Raw genomic sequence first — 20,712 nt, forward strand, 5'->3', positions numbered from 1 at the left:
CCATAGATTGGCTATAAGAGATGAGAGGGGGTGAAATGCCCAGGATGACACCTAGGTTTAAAGCCTGGTGAATCCTTTCAATTAAATCGCTTTGCCTCAACATGCAATTGAGAGAGCCTCACTGAGGGGTGCAGACAGAATAAAAAGTGAGGTGTCTAGGAGCTGTGACCATTTTCCCTTGGTTGGGATGGTTTTTCTTTAAAAAAAAAACCAAGAAAGTTGGGGTACCTAGGTGGCGCAGTGGGATAAAGCACTGGCCCTGGATTCAGGAGGACCTGAGTTCAAATTTGACCTCAGACACTTGACACTTACTAGCTGTGTGACCCTGGGCAAGTCACTTAACCCTCATTGCCCTGCCAACAAAAAGAAAAGAAAAGAAAAAGAAAGAAAGAAATAATGAATGAATGCCCCAGAGAACTGGGGGCATAAAAAGGCCTACTGCTGGGAGTTTGGTTTTCCTGAGTCTCGGTCCCTGTCAGATGTGACTCAGTGTTGCTGCCAGGGAGAATATGGAGGTGGAAGAGAACAACAGTTGAGTGAATTGTATCCTTTTAATATTTATCAGGAGTAAATTTATTGCTATTTTATTTTATGATCCACAGTTCTATTCTATTTCAGAGTCTAAATCACTTCACTGACCTGAAGGCCTGGCTGAGGATGAAGCGTCCCGGGGAATTATCTTTAAAATTTGGGAAACTGAAATGAGTGGAACCAGGTCTGATCATTGTTCTAGGTGAAGAGATTGGGCAGCCAGAAGACAGTCTGTGAGCTGGGCTCACACAAAAAGGGAGGTGACAGACATCAAAGATAAACTTCTTTGACTTTGCAATTTGCCAGAGCTTAGGGTGGATTCTAGGGCAGGCAGGTAGTGTATTGGGCCTGGAGTTCAAATCAGGCCACAGACATTTACTAGCTGTGTGACCTTGGGCAAATAACAACCCTGTTTGCCTCAGTTTCCTTATCTGTATAATGAGCTAGAGGAGGAAATGGAAAACCCCTTCAGTATCTTCGTCAAAAAAACCTTGAATGGGGTCACAAAGAGTCAGGCATGATTCTGCCCATCTGTTGACACTCCTGAAACTTCCCCAAAGCTGACTCATGAGGAAGTCCTACAAAAACCATTTCCCCATATCACATGATCAGCCATCTGTGGGATCCCCTGGGCCAGAGGTCACATGAGAGAGGAGACAAGGGCCTTCTCAAAGAGACACAAACTTTCCTTCAGTGGACACAAAACACAGCAGCACTGATCCTCAGCATTTTCCTTTCCCCCTTTCTTGACCTCTGATTCTCACTTCCTGCTTTGTGCTCCACTCTCTCTTAGAATGTCAGTCTTTCCTTCTCCCAAAGCTGTATAAGTGATTGTGTGAATAAGGAATTTTACTCCTAAGAGATGGTGGGACAGAGAACATAAGTGACTAGGTCAAATTTATATTCCCTAATGAACTTATGAGAAGTTATAGCCAATGGAGTTCATTAGATCGCCTCCTAAGCTTGTGCAATGGTCACTCTTGCTTTATTAAACACCATTCTTTGGGTAATGTCCTATGTTTTTTTTTTTTTCCTGGGGATGCTAAAAAAAAAAGGACATAATCTGTTTTCATGGAGTCCATTGTCTAGCAGGGGAATAAGATGTGCCCAGATTGCTGTAATCAAAGAGAGAGTGTGTTCAATGTAAAGAGGCAGGCCACAGAATTAGAGAATCACACATCTCTGCTGTGAAGAGCCTTGGCCATCATCTAATCTAATCCCAATCTGATTTAGAATGCCCTTGACAAAGTCCCTAACAATTCTGTTCATCCATCTTTCACCAGTAGACCTCAAGGAAAGAAGGGGAGCTCACTAGCTTCCCAAGGCAACCCATTCCCCTCTGGGAGGGTTTTCATGGTTCGGAAGTTTTTCCAACACTGAACTGAAATCTGCTTCTCCACAGCTCTGCTCCCTAATTCTGACTCTGTCTTCTGGAGTCACACGGAATAATTTCCCTTCTCTCTGACAGCTTTCAACTTTCTTGAAGACAGCTACATATCCTTCCCTAAGTCTCCTCTTCTTCAGGCTAAGTATAACAGTGCCTTAAATCAGTCTTTGTCTGGCATGATCACTGGTCCCTTTCTGGCCCCTGTTACCTACCTCAGAGCTGACTCCAATTGGGCTTGCAGTGCATTAAAACTCACATCAGGAAAAAAATTAATTGCTCATGGGTAGGTTGAGCCAATATGATAAAAAGGACAACCTTACCTAAGGTTATTTATTTAATGCTATACCAATCAAATCATCAAAAATATTTTCTAGGTCTAGAAAAAATAAGAACGAAATTCATCTGGAAGAACAAAAGCTCAAGGATATCAATGGAATCAATGAAAAAATACGAAAGAACGTGGTCTAGCAGTACCAGATCTCAAACTGTATTATAAAGCAGTAATTATCAAAACAATCTAGTAGGGACTAAGAAATAGAGAAGTAGATCAGTGGAATAGAATAGGCACATATTATACTCTAGTAAATTAATATGGTAATCTAGTATATGGTAAACCCAAAGATCCAAGCTTTTGGAACAAAAACTCATTATTTGACAAAAACTGCTGGGAAAACTGGAAAACAATATGGCAGAAACTAGATATAGACCAACATCTCACACTGTATACTGAAATGAGGTCCAAATGGGTACATGATTTATACATAAAGGGTGATACCATAAGAAAATTAAGAGAGCACAGAGTAGTTTATCTGTCAGATTTATGGACAGAGGAAGAATTTAGAACCAAAGAAGATATAGAGAGCAATATAAATTGTAAAATAGATAATTTTGATTATATAAAATTAAAAAGCTTTTTCACAAACAAAACTAGTGTAACCAAGATTATAAGGGAAGCAAAAAACTGAGAAAGAATTTTTTCAACAAGTATCTCTGATAAAGGCCTCATTTCTCAATTACATAGAGAATGGAGTCAAATTTATAAAAATACAAGTTATTCCCTAATTGATAAATGGTCAAAGGATATGAACAGGCAGTTTTCAGACAAAGAAATCAAAGCTATCTATAATCATATGAAAAAATGCTCTAGATCACTATTGATCAGAGAAATGCAAATTAAAACAACTCTGAGGCATCACCTCACACCCATCAAAGTGTCAAATATAACAAAAAAGGAAAATATTGGATGTTGGAGGGGATGTGGGAAAACTTGGACACTAATCCACTATTCATGGAGTTGTAAACAGATCCAATCATTCTTGAGAGCAATTTGGAACTATGCCCAAAGGACTATAGAACTGTGCATACCCTTTGATCCAGCAATACCACTGCTAGGTTTATATCCCAAAGACATCCCCAAAGAGAGAAAAAGACCTAGCTGTACAAAAATATTTATAGCAGCCCTTTTTGTGGTGACTAAGAATTGGAAATCAAAGGAATGCCCATCAATTGGGGAATGGTTAAACAAGCTGTGGTATATATGATGGTGATGGAATATTACTGTGCTATAAGAAATGACAAACAGGATGATTTCAGAAAGTCCTGGAAAGGCTTGTATGAACTGAGGTATACTGAAGTGAGTAGAACCAGGAGAACATTGTGTACAGTGATAGCAATATTGTTTGATGAAGAACTCTGAATGACTTAACTATTCTCAGAAATACAATGAACCAAAACAATCCCAAAGGACAAATGATAAAGCATACTATCCACCTCCAAAGAAAGAACTGATATTGATTGAACACAGACTGAAGCATACTATTTTTCATTTGTTTTCTTTTATTCAAGTTTTCTTATACAAAATAACTAACATGGTAATGTTTTACATAATTGTACATGCATAACCTATATTTGATTGCTTACCACCTCAGGGAGGAGGGGAGGGGAGGGAAGGAAGGCTGGATAAAATTTGGAATTCAAAACTTTAAATAAAAATGTTTATTGTTGAAAAACACATCATTTTCACAGGAGTTGTATGCTAGACAGATCTCCGTACTGATTTTTGTATATTGAATTTGTTTACCTAAGAGAAAGAATTTATATTTATCCCTACTGCATTCAACCTTTTTTTCTCTCCTGGGTCAACTATCAACAATGATGGAAGGATAAAGCACAACAAAGAGATGGCAGAACAACTCGGTCAACAAGCACCTACTATGTGCAAGAACTATGCTAAGCATTAGGGATATGAAGAAAAGCAAAAAACAAACCCCAAATTATCCTTGTTTTCAAGGAGCTAATGGGGGAAAATAACAGGCAAACAATTTTTTTACAAACAAGATACATTCAGGATAAATTTGGGGTAGCTTCCGATTCGATTAAGGAGGACTGGGAAAGCTTTCTTGAAGAAGGGATTTTAGGTGAACCTTGGAGGAAACCAAGGAAACTAGGAGGCAGAGATGAGGAGGGAGAACTTTCCAGATGTGAGGGGCAGCCAATGAAATAAAGACTTGGAGTTGGATGATAGGGCGTTTCCCTTAAGGAACATTAAGAAGGTTGGTGTCACTGGATGAAAGAATGTGGAAGGCATAAAGTATAAGAAGATGGAAAGATAGGAACTGAGGAGAACTAGATCATAAAGACCTTTGTAGGGCAAACAGTGGATTTCATGGAGGTAACAGGGAGTTCCAGAAGTATCAGAAGTAAATGACACATCATTAAGTCCACCTTTCTATTTTGTCCAAATCTTTTTTAATCCTTGTTCTGCCATTTTTTTTTCATTTGGGAGGCAGGGGTCAGCAAACTCTCTGAGACAGCCTATAGAGTAGAAAATGGGAGGGAGTGTGGTGAAGAGAAGGGACCACTGCTCCTAGGCAAGGGTAGGCACCACTTATTGATCTGGAACTTTTACTAAGCTCTGTAGGGGAGCCCTAGCCCTTCCTCCAAACTCCGAGGGTTCTTGGGCAGGCAACCCTGAGGATACAGAGTCTGGTAGAGTGAGGGAGGAGTGGTCCTGTGCTTCATGTTCTATTCCTTGTTTCTGCTCTTCTGGTGGCACAGAACCCCAGATCATCTCACTTGCAAGGAGCCCATCCTTCATTTCTCCTTCTCTTCCAAGCCCAGTGCAGTGGCTAGAGATAGAGAAGCCGTGACCAAAATTGGGGCTGTCTTTGGGGATACAGAGGATCCCTTGCAGTGATATGATTTATCCCCTCCACTCTCGGGGTCCGGCATGTGGCTCCCATTTCCCTATTTGTCTAGTTCCCTTCTCAATGGCTACTTTTGAACAAGAGGCTGAAGGCTTGGGCCCACTGTTGATCCAAACTGGGGAGGCTCAGCCCCTCCCTTGTTTCTGACACCAGATGGGAAATCATTTCACAATCTCAGCTTCCCTCAGACCCTCCTTCTCTGCCCCTGCCATACAATAGGCTGAAGCCCCAGAAATTGGGCAGCATGTCGAGGACCCAGATTGCGCAACAAAACAGAGGAGACTAGGCATATAAGGGACTGGTTGAGTTGACAAGGCAGAGGAAGGAACATGGAGCATATCAGGAAGGTCCTACTGTTGGCCAGTGTGGCCACTCTCATTCCCACACAGGCTTTACCTCTGTCGGGCCTGAGCTATCAGAAGGCCCTTTCCACAGCCATTCATTTCTACAACAAGGTGCACAACGAAGAGAATGCCTTCCGGCTTTTCCAAACCTACACTCCTTCACCTGATCAGGTGAGTGCTGGTTCTGGGCTCCTCCTCCTCTAGAAGAAAGACCAGACTGACTTGGATCCTTGTCCATCTTCCTTTTCCTCCCCTCCAGAATCAGTCCCAGTGTCTTGTTGGGAATCAGGCTATCTTTTGCTCTGGGACTAGGGCTCTTGGGCCTGTAGGTAACACATGGGTCACTCTGTCTCTCAGATTCCAGAGCAGGGGCAGGGTGACATGACAGCCTTCAACTGAATAGACATTTGCTGTTAAAGACTCTACTTTAAATCCTGGTTCTTTGGGTGCTATTTGCTTTCTCTTTCTAGGGCAGGGATTCTTAACTTGGCGTCCTTGGAGCTATTTTTAAAAAAATTCTGACAATGATAATTTCATATAATTGCTTTCCTTTATTATCCTATGTATTTTTTTTTCCTGAGAAGAGACTCATAGGTTTCATCAGAGCACAGGCAAGCAAGCCACTGACTTGAGTATCCCAAGCCATGTTGTTTCCCCAGAACCTCCATCACACAGTACTGTAGACCATAGGCATCGTATACACTGCCTGCTGTGCCTGTGTGCATGCGCACCCACACCTACCCACACACACATTGTAGTGGGACAACAATCCTCAATGTAGCCTGCATCAGATTAAAATGTAATTGGAAAGAGGGCAGCTAGGTGGTGCAGTAGATAAAGCACTGGCCCTGCATTCTGGAGGACCTGAGTTCAAATCCAGCCTCAAACACTTGACACTTACTAGTTGTGTGACCCTGGGCAAGTCACTTAACCCTCATTGCTCCACCAAAAAAAAAAAAAAACAACCCCAAACCCAAACACCTGTAATTGGAAAATATTTAACAAAATTTAAAAAAAAATACAATGGAACATAGATAATGTTAATATGTGGTTTTCTAAGTCAATAGGTAGCCTGCAGGAATCATCATATAGTTTAATTTCTTTTTGAGTTTGATATCGATGTTGTAGACTACCCTTTCAGAGCTGCTGTTCTCCCAGGCAGAGGAAGAAACTAAAAACAGTGCCAAAGGAAAGGAGCTTCTTTTCTGACCAAAGTTTCCTTTGTTGACTAAGTTCCAGGGCCAAAGGAATTAATGGGGATCATCTTGAGAGAAGCCTAGAATAAAAGAAGCTTTTTATGGATGCAAGAGAATTTAGAAATGCAAAGGGAGAACATGACATTTGTGGAACCATGAAAGGTCATGGAAAAGTATAGTTTTATTGAAATTTAATTCAACAAACAATCATTTCATGCTCACTGCTTGCAGGGTGCAATTTCTCAAATGCAATCTAGATTGTTGTCTTCTTATTCAGTTCTGGGCCCGCTCCACTGCCTGTCTGCAAACAGTGACTGTCCCAAGAGAATATATATTGATGTTCTGATTCAGCGAATTGGACATCCAGCTCCAAAGTCTCAACAATAGGCATTGTTCATCCATTTAGGTTTTCCAACCTGTGTTGTTAGGCTAATTTCTTTTCAGTAATTGCTAATGTCAGGAATCTTATTGAGGAAACCCTGTAATAATCTAGGCTTTAATGCAATCAGCACAATGTTATCCTCAGGCAGGAGCCTAGGGAAGTCCTCACCATCTCTATGTAGGGAACCTCATTTTCCTTTGAATCCTATGTAGAACAGTATCTCTGAAAGTTGCAAACCCTTTTTTGGAGAATCTGGTTTTATGTCCTGCCTGATGCAATGTGATATAATCATTTGGTAATCAAACAAAGTTATCACTGAAGTTGCATTCATAAAGGTATCCTGACAAAATGGAATAGTCAAATCACACTGTGCTTTTAATGATTCTGAGCTGACCTGGACACACCAGGAACACAAACTCTGAAAAATCAGAGTTGACGCTGATCCAAATGGGAAGGGAGAGAGAGACTCCTAGGGAAGGGAAGGGAATAAGTATTTTATTACCATGTGCCAACCACTGTGCTAAGCACTTAATAAATATCTCATTCATCCCTCATAACAAATCTGTAAGGTAGGTGCTCTTATTATCCTCATTGTATGGTTGAAGAAACTGAGGCAAACAGAGGTTAGTGAATTGTCCAGGGTCACATAGCTGATCAGCTTCTGAAGCAGGATTCAAACTCAGGTTTTCTTGACTGCATGTCCAATGCTCTCTACCCACTTCCACACCCAGCTGCCCACTGATTGGATGTATCAGGTGTGGGAGGAGAAGGGAGAGTCCAAAATGACTGTGAAAATTCTAGGCTGGGTGACTATTGGCAAAAGTAAAGAAGTTGGCATGAAGGATGAGTTTGAAGAAGAAGATGAACTTAGTTTTGAACCTGTTAAATTGGAGGGGATGGTGGAATTGTCAGGTATCACCACAGTGAAGTACCTATTAGAAATAACAAATGCTGGTGGAGATGAGAGGAAGATAGGTACACTAATGAACTGCTGGTGGAGCTGTGAATTTGTCCAACCAATTATGGAGGACAATCTGGAACTAGCAGTATTTATCATGCAGTTGGAGACCATAGGATTACAGATTTAGAGCTGGGAAGAACCTCAGCAGTCATCAAGTCCAACATTCTCATTTTATATATGAGGAAACTGAGGCTCAGAGAGATGAAGAGACTTGCCCAGGGTTGCACAGCTAATTAATGTCTGATGTGGGATTCAAACCCAGATTATCCTGATTCCTGGTTCAGTATTATGCCCTGTTGCCTTTCTACCAGAATGGAGTTCAAAATGAAGACAGTGATTATGGGGTCATCCCAAAGAGCTCGTTAACAGAAGCCAGAGGAATGAATGAAGATTGTCAAGAGAGAGAGTATCAAAAGAGAAGGCAGGGAGGAAGAGGAGAGGCACTGAGCCTTGAGGGATGGCCACAGTTAGAGGGAGAAGGGGAATAAGAAGAGCCAAGGAAGGAGAGTAGGAAGGAATGAACAGTTAGAGAGGAGGGAGATCTTCGGATCACAGATGTGGACTTGGAACAGACCTTAGAGAGCATTGGTTTCAGTCTTTTTTTTTTTTAATTAATTACTTAATTTTTTTGGTGAGGCAATTTGGGTTAAGTGACTTGCCTAGGTTCACACAGCTAGTGTTAAGTGTCTGAGGTTGGATTTGAACTCAGGTCCTCCTGACTCCAGGGCCAGTGCTTTATCCACTGCACCATCTAGCTGCCCCTCAGTCTTTTTATTTTTACAGATAAAGAAACTGAGGCACTAGGAAATGAAGTGACTTGTTCAAGGTTATATAGGTGGGAGGTGGCAGAGCTATGACATGAACCTGGGTCCTTCTGACTTCACAGAGAGCATTCTTTCAATTGTACACTGCACTGTCATAAGGTGTGCTATGGAGCATGTCTTATTATCTCCCTCTTGCTGGATGAGGGATTTGAGACTCAGATGAGTGAAATGACCTACTCAAAAGTCACTCAGCCAGTTATAAGCAGAGTCGGGTCTAGGACCCAAGATTCTACTCATTTTTTTTTCCAGCACTGCCTTTCACTCTTTCATACAGTAGGAAACACTTGTTCTCAATGGCCCAAACCTTGAAGACAATAGAAGGGATTTCTTCTCAACCGAGGGTCTTTAGCCCACCTCCCTTGAGCGGTCCCCTCCCATCTAAGCTCACCTTGTCTTTTCAGGGCCCCCAAGAGGAAACTCTGAATCGTCTGAGCTTTACCTTGAAGGAAACTGTGTGCCCCGTGACTGAGGAGCTTCTGGTGGACCAGTGCGACTTCAAAGATGATGGGGTAAACTGGCAGTGGGAGGGTGGGCTTGAAGGCACCCTGGAGGAGGGGGAGGGGCTTATTGGAGCTTCTGGTACCTCTGCTTTGCTCAGTCCTCCCATTCATCAGTGCAGTGCCTGAGATTTCTGCTCAGGCTTGAAACCCTGGGAGGTTGGTAGCACAGCAGTTACCTTCTCGTTTAGCCCATGAAGCAAAGGGTCCAAAGGGGCGGGGGGGGGGGGGAGTGCTAAATAAGGACACAGTCTACTGCTTGTGAAGCCAGGTCCCTCAGAGCCCAGCTTAAGTGCTCTGTGACCTGGAAGGGACGCAGTGTAGCTCTCACAGACCTAAACCCTCTGCACTCCTGAAAAGATAAGCAAATTAGACTTCTCTCAAGTTTTTCCTCCCTTCTTTTCTTCCCTTTTTCCTCTCATCCTCCATCCTGTTCCTTTCCTTTGTTCCTCCTCCTCCTTCCTCTCTCTCTCTCTCTGTCTGTCTGACTCTCTCACTGGGGATGTCCCCGACACAGCTGGTGAAAGAATGTCAAGGCTCGGTATCCAATGAGGAGAACATTGCTGCCATCATCCTCACCTGTGACCCAGAGGCCCTAGGGGTGAGTGTTCTGCTCTCCCCTCACTCTCCGTTCCACCCTCTCATATTTTATCCTTCAGGGCTGGTCCTGTTGGCTGCTGGGGAGAGGGGGATAGAAGAACTGGTACAGGGAGATTCCATGCTGCCCTCCCCTCCCCAGGCCCATTGCCCCCATCATCTGAGCAGGAGAGACACCTGAGGGAGGACTGGCCACAGCAGGGTGACCATGGGGCACACCCAGGCTGCTGTGGACCATTCAACCCCCATGGCCATCTACCAAGATTTGTACCTCGTCTGGAAAGATGCTTACCCTAGAGGATAGTTTGCATTTTAACTTAAATTAGAAAATACAACTTTCCCCCAACCTCACTTCATGGCAACTATCCCTTTGCAAGCTAGGAATCCTAGACCTGAAGGGTAGGGGAAGAAGCAGGAATGGGGCATGACCTAAACCGGCTATTCTTAGGAATAAGCAAAGAACCCATGTCCATCCCCTACTCCAAGGGCCAGGACACAGATGGAAATCCGTCAGTCTCTATCTCTGTTACTCACATCAGATGCTTACCTTCTGTTCTCATTTCTTTGCAGTCCTCTCGCTCCAGAAGAGCCCCAATTCCCAGACGAAAGAAAGGTTCAAAGAAAAACAACCACAAAACTGGGGGATACTCTCTGATTGCCCTCGGATCTACCAATATACATAAGGCCCCATATATGGAGTCTCTCTAGGCCCCAGCCAGTGTAACCAGAGCTTGCTTTCTTCCTTGCATTTTACTCTTTTTCAATTTCCATTCCCCTAATCTCACAGACACACACGCACACACTCTCTCACACAACTACATAATCTATAGGTGTGTGTGTTTTTCTCTGTATGTGGTACATATATACAATACATGGGGGACATCTATAATTTTTATGGGGTACACACATATATGACATATGTGTGTATGTATATGTATGTATGTGTATATGTATACATGTAGCCTGGTCTTCAAGACCAGAGCTTTTGCAGAAGACTTTCTTCCTTGATAAGACAAACCGTGAGTATTTCTCTTTCCTGCTTCAAGTCGGGGGAGGGAAGAGGACACACATTTCCAGACACACTTTTTCAGAAAGACTCATGGAGAGAGACAGAGATAGACTTGGGAAGGCAGACATGCAGGAGAAATCTGGTTCCTCAAACCCAGATTTCCAGTTTGCCTTCCTAGAGTCTTTGGGGAATTGGCCCTTAGATGAGATCACAATGTCTCTTTCTTGGTTGACCTGAAATGTCTCATCCTCAGTGGAAGAGCTTGTTGATCTTGGATATTTTCTGATGTATTCTAACTTGTGTAACTTGTCTAATTTCTATTTGCTTTAAGCTTGGATAAATGGATTTACTCATTCCAATATTTGTGATGGTCTTTTGTGCATTTAGAATTTGGCGGAAAGGAGTAACAGCTCCCATGTAGGCCTTGGGTATTTGTCTTTCTCAGTCCTTTTGATGGCTCATCAGTAATAACATGCTCTTAATTGTGAGTGTGCCCCAATGAGCTTGGGCACTCACTGGGCCTTCTCTCTCAATATTCTCTCACTTAGGATCATCCGTTCCCATAGGTTTAAGTATCATCTTCATATAGATGACTCCTGAATTTATATACTCAATCCCAGCCTCTCTATTGAGGCCTAGTCAGGCATCTCCAACTGCCTGTCAGACATCTAAAATTGTATGTCCTATAGATATCTAAAACCCCACATGCCCTCTCTCAACAAGAGAGTCTATTATCTTTCACCTCAAACCTATCCCTTCTATAAATTTCCACATTTCTATTGAGGATACCACCATTCTTCCAAAATCCCAGGTTTGCAACCGATTATTCTAGACTCTTTACTTTCCCTCATTCCACCTACCCAGTCACTTGCTAGCATCTCTCATATCTATTCCCTTCTCCCTACATATGCAGCCACCACCTGCAGTCAGGTCCTCATCACCTCTCACCTGCATGTTAGCTCCTAACTGAGTTCCCTGTCTCAAAGTCTCTCCTTAATCAATCACCCACATAGCTGATTCTCCTTAATTGAATGTCTGATCATGCCATCCCCTTAATCAATAAACATCAGTGGCTTCTTATTGCCTCCAGGAGAAAATACCACCTGCTTTGTTTGGCTTTTTTTTTTTTTTTTTGGCTTTTAAATTTGCCTTTTACAACCCGTCCCCAACCTGTCTATCTGAGCTCATTTGACATCATTTCCCTTCTTGTACCATGTTGTCCAGTCAAAGTGGCTTCCTCCTTGTTCCTCACGCATGATATTCCGTATCATCTCTGTTCCTTTCTGGCCATTCCCTATACATGGAATGCATGCCCTCCTCACCTCAGCCTCATTGATTCCTTCAGAGAATCAAGACTTAGCCCAAGCAAAACTTCTATGTGAATCTTTTCCTCATCGTCTCAGTTGGCACCGCCTTCCTTTTCTTTTTTTTTTTTTTTAGTGAGGCAATTGGGGTTAAGTGACTTGCCCAGGGTCATACAGCTAGTAAGTGTTAAATGTCTGAGGCCAGATTTGAACTCAGGTACTCCTGACTCCAGGGCCGGTGCTCTATCCACTGCGCCACCTAGCTGCCCCCCGCCTTCCTTTTCTAAACTACCTTGTATTTACTTTTGATTTAGTCTCTACATAATTATATATGCTCACTAGGTTTCCCTTTTCCCACCCCACCTCAAACTCCCCTCAACTCCCCCCACCCCCACCATAGAACAGATAGTCCTTGAGAGTAGGGATTGTTTTATTTTACGTTTTTCTTTGTATCTTCAGTAACTAAGCCCAAACCTGGAACACAGTTGGTACTTAATAAATGCTTGTTAATTAACTGATTAATGATGGTGCTGGAATGACAGATTGGGGTCACCAGTTCAATATTTCTGCAAATGGGTGGTTAGAAAGTGTTCTCTTTTAGTGCACATAGTAGGTCTCTTTCCTTGTTCCTTCTGTCTCTTGAAGCCCCAAGTGATGGCTAGAGATGGAGAAGCCACGGCCAATATTGGGGCTCCTCAAAAATTCTAAATTTTATCAAAGAGGGTAAACATTCAGGCTCTTTCCCCAAGGAACTGTGGGCAGAAGACCCCCTTCCTTATCTCTCACAGTAGCCATTCCACAATGGCTTCCTTTAGACCCCGGCACTGCCTCAGGTTATAATCCCAGCAGTGCCACTCTAGTCTGACCCGCCTACAAAGCTTTTTAATGTTCAGTGGAGCATGCGGGGCATAGTGCACAGGGCGCTGGTAGGCTTTCCCAGGGTCTATCTCAACCCTTGTTACTCCTTGTTACTTCTGCCCCAGGTTCAGCCAAGGGCAGGTTCCTACTGCTGTAGAGTGGGGTGCGGGTGCGGGTGCTGCTGTTTCTTCCTCTCCTCCCAAACACACCCAAGCACCCCAGTCCTAGGGAAGGTAGCAGCAATGAACATCCCAGATCTGTGGGACTAAAGGATACAGAGGAAAAGAGAGGTGTTGTCTCTTCCTGAGTGAGTATTTAAGGACCATAAGGGACAGGGGGAGGCTCCTGCAGTCTTAGTCAGACTACAAAGTCAGAGGTGTGGGTATGTAGGTGTGGTGTTCACACACAGGGGATGCATGCACAGACGTTCTCATTTGCACTCGCTTTTTCCTGTTGTGGTTTTCTTCTGTCTCCAAGGCACAAATATCTATGAGCATTTTGGCCTTGGCCATAAAGAGAATGTGCTTGAGTCCCAACAGCTGGATGATTTCTGTGACCCCAAACCCATTGGGATGCTGACAGGAGGATGGGGTCACTCAGCTGTACTCACAGGTCCCTCACTGAGGACCAAATGTAGTCAGGCACCTCAGGGATCCTCTTATTCAGGCCCCTCATTTTACAACGAATCCAAGACTCAGAGGGACAAATGATCTGGCTTTAATGACATAAGTATTCTGTTCATTCCAATTCTCTTTCATAAATCGGAATTCCTCTTCTCCCCACCATGGTTTCTGCAGAAGCTCACTTTTTTTGGGTCATGGACCCTTTGGGTAGTCTGTTGAAGCCTGTGGAGCCCCTCTCAAAATAATATTTCTAAATGCATAAAATAAAATATACAGAATTACAAAAGAAATCAATTATATTCAGGTACAATTGACAAAATTTTTTTATTGTTTTAGGAGACAATTGGAATTAAGTGACTTGACCAGGGTCACACAGCTAGCATCTGAGGCCAAATTTGAACTCAGGCCCTCCTGACTCCAGGGCCAGCACTTTGTCTGCTGCACCACCTAGCTGCCACTTCAAAATGTTGTGTTTTGTTTTTTTTAAGTTCATGGACCCCAGATTAAAAACCCCTGATCTAAATAACAGCTGATGTTTCTTTGGTGCGTTAACATTTGCAAAGCATTTTCATGAGAGCCTCACAACAACCTTGTGAGGTAGGTACTCAGGTACTCCTGATTCCAGGGCCGGTGCTCTATCCATTGAACTGTTTACATTCTTACAGGAGAAGATGATACTTGTAACTCATAAGAACTTTCTCATTATTAGGGCATGTGGGTGGAGTATATTTAGACAGAAGGCACAGGTGTGAGTTGAAGGTGAAGGAATGATGTCTTTAAAAAATAAAATTAAGGGATGATAGAGGAATGCACTGGGAGAAAGGGAAAGGGAGAGATGGAATGGAGTAAAGCATCTCACATAAAAGTAGCAAGAAAAAACTTATGGAGTGGAGGGGAAGATGGGGGAGGTGCTGGGGAGTGAGTGAGCTTTACTCTCATCAGAATTGGCTCAAAGAGGGTATAACATACACACTTAATTGGGTATAGTAATTTATCTAAACCTACAGGAAAGTAGGAGGGGAAGTGGATAAAGGGGGAGGGGTGAAATAAGGGAGGGCAGATTGGGGGAGGGGCAGTCAGAACCAAAACACTTTTGAGGAGTGATAGGGTGAAAGAAGAGAGAAAATAGAGTAAATATCATGGGGAGGGAATAGGATGGAGGGAAACACAGTTAGCAAAAGTAACTATGAAAAATTCTGAAGCAGAGGCAAGAGCAATGTAAGATGATGACGATGATTGATTGATGGATTGATGAATTGATTGAATGATTGATTGATGGATGGATGCATTGATTGATGGGTAGATTGCTAATGACTGGATGAAGAGGAGGATTGATTGATGATGGTGAAGACTGAATGATGATGATTGGTTGATGATGATGATAAAATGTACGGTACTTACTTTGCTGGGCTATTGTGAAGAAAATTCTTTGTCAGGTATAAGGTACTATATAAATGTTACCTATTAATGTTGTTGCAATAATCAACCTCATGGGTTCATTGTAAGGAAATCTCTCTTTAAAGTACTATATAAATGGAGTTTACTATTTAAAAAATGATGAGCAGGATTCTATCAGAAAAACCTGGAAAGACCTACATGAGCTGATGCAGAGTGAAATGTACTGTATACAGAATAACAACAATATTATAAGATGATCTACTGTGAATGACTTGGCTATTTTCAGCAGTGCAATGATCCAAGACAATTCTGAAGGATTTATGAAAAATGCAATCCATCTACAGAGAAAGAACTGATGGAATCTAAAGACAGATGGAAGCATAATTTTTTTTGTTAGTTCCTTTATCTGAAGTTTTGTTTTGTTGGTTTTCTTTCACAACCTGGCTAATGTGAAAATATTTTGCATGACTACTCATGTATAACTGATATTGAATTGCTTGAGTTTTGGGGGAGGGTGGGGAGGGAGGAAGAGAATTTGGAATACAAAGTTTTTAAAAAATTGATGTCAATGGGGCAGCTAGGTGGCACCATGGATAGAGCACCAGCCCTGGAGTCAGGAGTACCTGAGTTCAAATCCGGCCTTAGACACTTGACACTTACTAGCTGTGTGACCCTGGGCAAGTCACTTAACCCCAATTGCCTCACTTAAGAAAAAACCAAAAACAACAACAACAACAACAACAAATTGATGTCAAAACTTGTTTTTACATGTAATTTGGGAAAATAAAAATTCTACATAAAATAAATTTTAAAAAATTTTAATTATAAATTAAAATTAAGATTCAAACCTAAAAAAACCCCCAAATAATGCTAATCTGGAGTAATATTTTCCACGTTAGGTTCAAGCCACCCATTAAATAGGAAATAGTCTCCCGAACCTATTTCCAAAGGCTTCATCCCATTCTCACCAAATTCTAATTATACAAAGATCATCACAAATAGTGACTATCAGATAAGCTCTTTTATCCAATTAGATGGCAAACAGAAATCAGAGCAGTAATAAAGGTTAGAATATATCAAAAACTCCCACACAGTTTGAATGAGCTCTCTCACTGGGCATGAGATATCTTAGCTAAACCAAGAGACAGAGGTTAAAGAAAAATGGCAGAGGCTAAGAGCTTTGGAAGATATTCTCAGCCAATCAAAAAAGCTCCTCTGAAATACATGGCTCAGCAGTCTACAAGCAGCAACAGCATATCTACACATGTCCATAGGTACTCTAAGGCATTTATATCACAAGTCATCACAAATCTTCAGGAAACAGGTTCTCCATCCCTTTCCTTCCAAGGTATTTTACCCATGTGCTGGTCCCCATTACTCATATTATTAGGAGAGTGAAATGGAAAATAAGTCAAATAATTGCCGGGAGAAGGATATGCTAGCTGTACTGGGGATTCAGAGGGTCAGGCTAAGCTAAGCATATGCTGTGTAAGGTCTTCCAGTGCATAGAAGGAAGTTAAAAATGTTGATTGGCTTTCTCCTTCTTCTGCACAGTCAAACAAAAAAATGTTCCTGAATTGGCCATGTATCCAGAATATATTTATCTCATTTTGCAACCTGAGCCCATCACCTCTCAGTTGGGACATGGATAGCATGTTTCAGCATAGATCCTTAAGAATCATCATGCATCATGGTATTGATCAGAATTCTTTTTTTTTTCTTTTTCTTTTGTGTAGGGCAATGAGGGTTAAGTGACTTGCCCAGGGTCACACAGCTAGTAAATGTCAATTGTCTGAGGCCAGATTTGAACTCAGGTACTCCTAAATCCAAGGCCGGTGCTTTATCCACTGTGCTACCTAGCTGCTCCCCTCTCCTTCTTAAACAATGTTTCTTCTGAAGTGAGTAGGCTTCAGAGAAAGGAGATGGTCTACTCAAACAATAGTTCTGGAGAGTGAGGGACTTCTATTGACATTCTGGTCCTTGCGATGGGGGCTAAGCATGGATTCTGTACTCACTCCTAAGAACAACTAGCTTAGTCATGCTTAGTCCCTTATCTTTCCCTGACCCTTCAGGTCTAAGACTCCCGGAGTACCAGAGGGATAGCTGGGATGTGGTGGGAGGATGTGTTTCCTAATTTATGATAAAATGCAAACTATTCTCCAGGGTCAGCCTTCCCAGATGAGGTGCAAACTCTGGAAGGGGGCCACATGGGTTGGATGGTCCACAGCAGCCTGGGCATGCCCCTGAGTCACCCTGCTGTGGCCAGTCCTCCCTCAGGTGTCTCTCCTGCTCAGGTGATGCAGGCAATGGGCCAGGGCAGGGGAAGGCAGGATGGAATCTCCCTGTACCAGTTCTTCTATCCCCCTCTCCCCAGCAGCCAACAGGACCAGCCCTGAAGGATAAAATGTGAGAGAGTGGGACAGAGAGTGAGGGGAGAGCAGAAAACTCACCTCTGGGGCCTCTGGGTCACAGGTGAGGATGATGGCAGCCATATTGAGCCTTGACACTCTTTCACCAGCTGTGATGGGGACATCCCCAATGAGAGAGAGACAGAGAGGCAGAGACAGACAGAGACAGAGAGATGGAACAGAGGAAAGAAAAAGGATGGAGGATGAGAGGAAAAAAGGAAGAAAAGAAGGAAGGAAAAAATTGAGAAAAGTCCAATTTACTCATCTTTTCAGGAGTGCAGAGGGTTTAGGTCTGTGAGAGCCTGAATTGCAACTGTCTCCTAATACCAAACCTTTCCAGAGCAAGAGAGGAAGGGAGGAAAGAAGCATTTATTAAATGTGAGGCACTGTGTTAATTACTTTATAAATAGGATTTCACTTGATACTCATTGCAACCCTGGGAGGTAGGTGCCATTTTTAATTGAGGAAACTAAGGCAAACAGAAATTAGGTGACTTGCCCAAGGTCACAGAACTAATAAGTGTCTGAGGCCCCATTTGAAGTCAGATTTTCCTCACTCCAGGCCCAGTGGGCTCTATCTACTGCACTACCTAGCTGCTCTGAGAGAGCACTCAAGCTTGGACCCAGGGGACCTGGATTCTATTGCTGGCTTCAAAATCAGCAGGCTGTGTCCTTAAGTGGAGATCACCTTCTTTGCACCCTGTTTTTTCCATGGGTTAAATGGGAATATAACTGCTATGCTATCAATCCCCAGTGTTTCAAAGGCAAACTGATATTCTAAGCCCATCAGCCCTGCATTGATGCAAGGCTATCCATCTAGAGGACATATAGACTCCAATAAGAACTCCCCCACCCCACCCCTTCTCCGGGCCCATCCAAACCCACCAACTGCTTACCCCATCTGTTTTGAAGTCACACTGGTCCAGGGGGGTCCCCTCAGTCACGGGGTACATGGTTTCCTTCAAGGTAAAACTCAGAAGCTGAAAGGACAAGTTAGGGCTAGATGGGATGGAGGCTGGTAAAGGGAAGGGAATGTAGGACCGGGGTCCTGGTCCAGTCCTGGGTTGAAAAGGCATCCCCTCCATCGTCTGCAAGGCATCAGGCCAATGGAAACAAACATTTCCTATGGTGTAGAAGAGTGAACAGAGCCCTGAAAAGAGGGCAGAGAGTCCACTGCTCTGGGAACTGGCTGTGTTGCCTTGGCATGGATTACTTCACTGACCTGGGTCCTGATTTCCTCATCTGCAGGGGACAGATGCCTGCCAGGGCATGTCTGACGAGTGTCACAAGGATCTCTTCCTGCCTTTCATCCTTTCTTCAGCGGCTCCTGTTCTTCCTCCTGCCCCCTATTTGTGCTCCTCCCTCCAAGTTCTCTGCAGACCTCTTTCTGTAATCTTTCCCTTGGTTTCAATGGTCACTTCTATGGGGACCAATTCCAAATCAATATCTTTATCACAATTTCTCAACTCTGGACTGGCCAAGAGGCAACACGGACAACATGATATAGGGGACAGACTACAGGACATGGAGTCAGAAAGACTTGGGTTCCAGCCTCTGACACTTAGTGTCTGTGGGAATCCAGATAAATTCCATCATCTCCCTAAGCCTCACTTTCCTCATCAGTAAAATAGAAACTAAAATAACTGTGGTTCCAGATCTTAAAAGCTGGTTGGCCATTGCCAATCAAGGCATTAGAACGGATTTCAAAGGAAAAGGGAAAGATGGAGAAGATTGAGGTCAAGCTTCCCTGGGGGAAGAGGCCAGAGGGAGTACTCATCTGACAGTGATTGTATTTAGGAAATTATTTAATTCCTTTGGAATGTGCTGCATGTGCAACCAGGGTCCTCTCCTCCTTAATGACCATGAGCTAAACTGGGCTCAATGATATAGTTTTAGGTCATCCTAATTTTACAAATAGCGTTCAATGTCTATTCCCATGCATGCTCTCTATTCATAGACCATGCAAGAACCACAAATCAAGGAATTTAATTGAGAAAATATAGCAAGGTAACTCTCACAAGAAAATAAACAGCCAACAGACCCATTCTCAGCCCTTGGGCTCCCACCATTCCCTGGTATTACACAATATGGGTGCAGCCTTTTCCAGGCATTCATGGAAGGTCACAACTCCCAGAGAAACTTATATAGGTGTGGGACCGCTATCTCTCCTTTGTACAAATGAAAGTGTGATAAAAGAGTAAGCCATTCTCCTTCCCATCTCCTCTCAGCTTGGTCTCAGTAGCCAGGATGCAGGGTCATCACAGGATACTACCAGGATTTCAGGGAAGCCTTTATAATAGAAGACTCAGCATTGTGGTCCCTCTTCCTTATGCCTGGCCTATCATAGGTACTTCATAAATGCTTCTTGACTTGACTTTGTTCTATTTGGCAATCAGTCGTCCTAGTCATAGCTGAAGGTCAACTCTGTTTCTCAGCATCCTCAGCTTATTCTTGGCCACCAGTAAGTAGGCTCTGTCAGAAGTTCCTTCTTCCTTAACCACCATAAACATTATTTCACTGCAACAATCTTCTTTGCTGTGACTTCTCGCATGTTCTGATGACTCTCTGCATCCAGGCACAGGTCTTGTAGGATTCTGATGTCTTGGGAATGCTCCCAAGGAATGGTGGTTCCCTTGCTTTCAGTCACTATGGTCAGCAAGGTCAGATGGGTGTCAGCCATTATGGACAATGATTAATGTGATACTAATATACTTATTAAAATTAAAAGGAAGGGGACAAGTATAGAAATTCAGAGAAGGTGAACTCAAGGGATACTAGGTTGGGATTGGGCAGGCAGTAGACATAGTACCTTCATTCATCATCTTGACCAGCAGGATCAACCCAGCAGAAAGGGAGGTCAGATGAAGGAAGGAAACTTTCTGGTCCATGAGTGATTTGGGTCCAAGGGGTGAGTTTGTTTTTAGGCTTAGTCTGAATCTGATCAGTTAGGGATCTTCAGATGTGAAAGGACTAAAGAAGAATCAACATGGAGCTGTGAAGCTATTTGGGGAAGGGGCATCACTTGGCAAAGACACTGGAATGGTTTTCCATTTCCTTCTCTAGCTCATTTTACAGAAGAGGAACTGAGGCAAACGGAGTTAAGTGACTTGCCCAGGATCACTTTTATGGCCTAAGAAGAATCAATATGTAAATGTAATACTTCTCTGTCACTTTGAAGCAATTTTTCC

General features: G+C 43.0%; 2 protein-coding genes across 2 annotated transcripts; one reads left to right on the forward strand and one right to left on the reverse strand.

The window, feature by feature from the left end:
- The first annotated feature begins 5,414 nt into the window (after nucleotides 1-5,414).
- LOC122736405 (cathelicidin-related antimicrobial peptide Bf-CRAMP-like) lies at nucleotides 5,415-11,293 on the forward strand. Its single transcript, XM_043978605.1, has 4 exons — nucleotides 5,415-5,639; nucleotides 9,233-9,340; nucleotides 9,846-9,929; nucleotides 10,496-11,293. Exons 1-4 carry the CDS (start codon nucleotides 5,454-5,456, stop codon nucleotides 10,631-10,633), a joined length of 516 nt encoding a protein of 171 aa, XP_043834540.1. The 5' UTR covers nucleotides 5,415-5,453; the 3' UTR covers nucleotides 10,634-11,293.
- A 2,363-nt stretch (nucleotides 11,294-13,656) lies between these two features.
- Nucleotides 13,657-18,845, reverse strand: LOC122736406 (cathelicidin-6-like). Its single transcript, XM_043978606.1, has 3 exons — nucleotides 18,421-18,845; nucleotides 17,568-17,635; nucleotides 13,657-13,969 (listed from the first exon to the last, which is right to left on the reverse strand). Exons 1-3 carry the CDS (start codon nucleotides 18,607-18,609, stop codon nucleotides 13,912-13,914), a joined length of 315 nt encoding a protein of 104 aa, XP_043834541.1. The 5' UTR covers nucleotides 18,610-18,845; the 3' UTR covers nucleotides 13,657-13,911.
- Nucleotides 18,846-20,712: the final 1,867 nt, after the last annotated feature.

This window comes from Dromiciops gliroides, chromosome 1 (assembly GCF_019393635.1).
Source record: "Dromiciops gliroides isolate mDroGli1 chromosome 1, mDroGli1.pri, whole genome shotgun sequence".
NCBI classification, from domain to species: domain Eukaryota; kingdom Metazoa; phylum Chordata; class Mammalia; order Microbiotheria; family Microbiotheriidae; genus Dromiciops; species Dromiciops gliroides.

Coding starts and splice junctions, on each gene's coding strand:
- LOC122736405 (XM_043978605.1), top strand. CDS start 5,454: ATGGAGCATATCAGGAAGGTCCTACTGTTGGCCAGTGTGGCCACTCTC. Junction 5,640..9,232: donor ACACTCCTTCACCTGATCAG/GTGAGTGCTGGT, acceptor TTGTCTTTTCAG/GGCCCCCAAGAGGAAACTCT. Junction 9,341..9,845: donor GCGACTTCAAAGATGATGGG/GTAAACTGGCAG, acceptor TCCCCGACACAG/CTGGTGAAAGAATGTCAAGG.
- LOC122736406 (XM_043978606.1), bottom strand. CDS start 18,609: ATGGAGGGGATGCCTTTTCAACCCAGGACTGGACCAGGACCCCGGTCC. Junction 17,636..18,420: donor GTGACTTCAAAACAGATGGG/GTAAGCAGTTGG, acceptor TCCCCATCACAG/CTGGTGAAAGAGTGTCAAGG. Junction 13,970..17,567: donor GTGACCCAGAGGCCCCAGAG/GTGAGTTTTCTG, acceptor TTATGCATTTAG/AAATATTATTTTGAGAGGGG.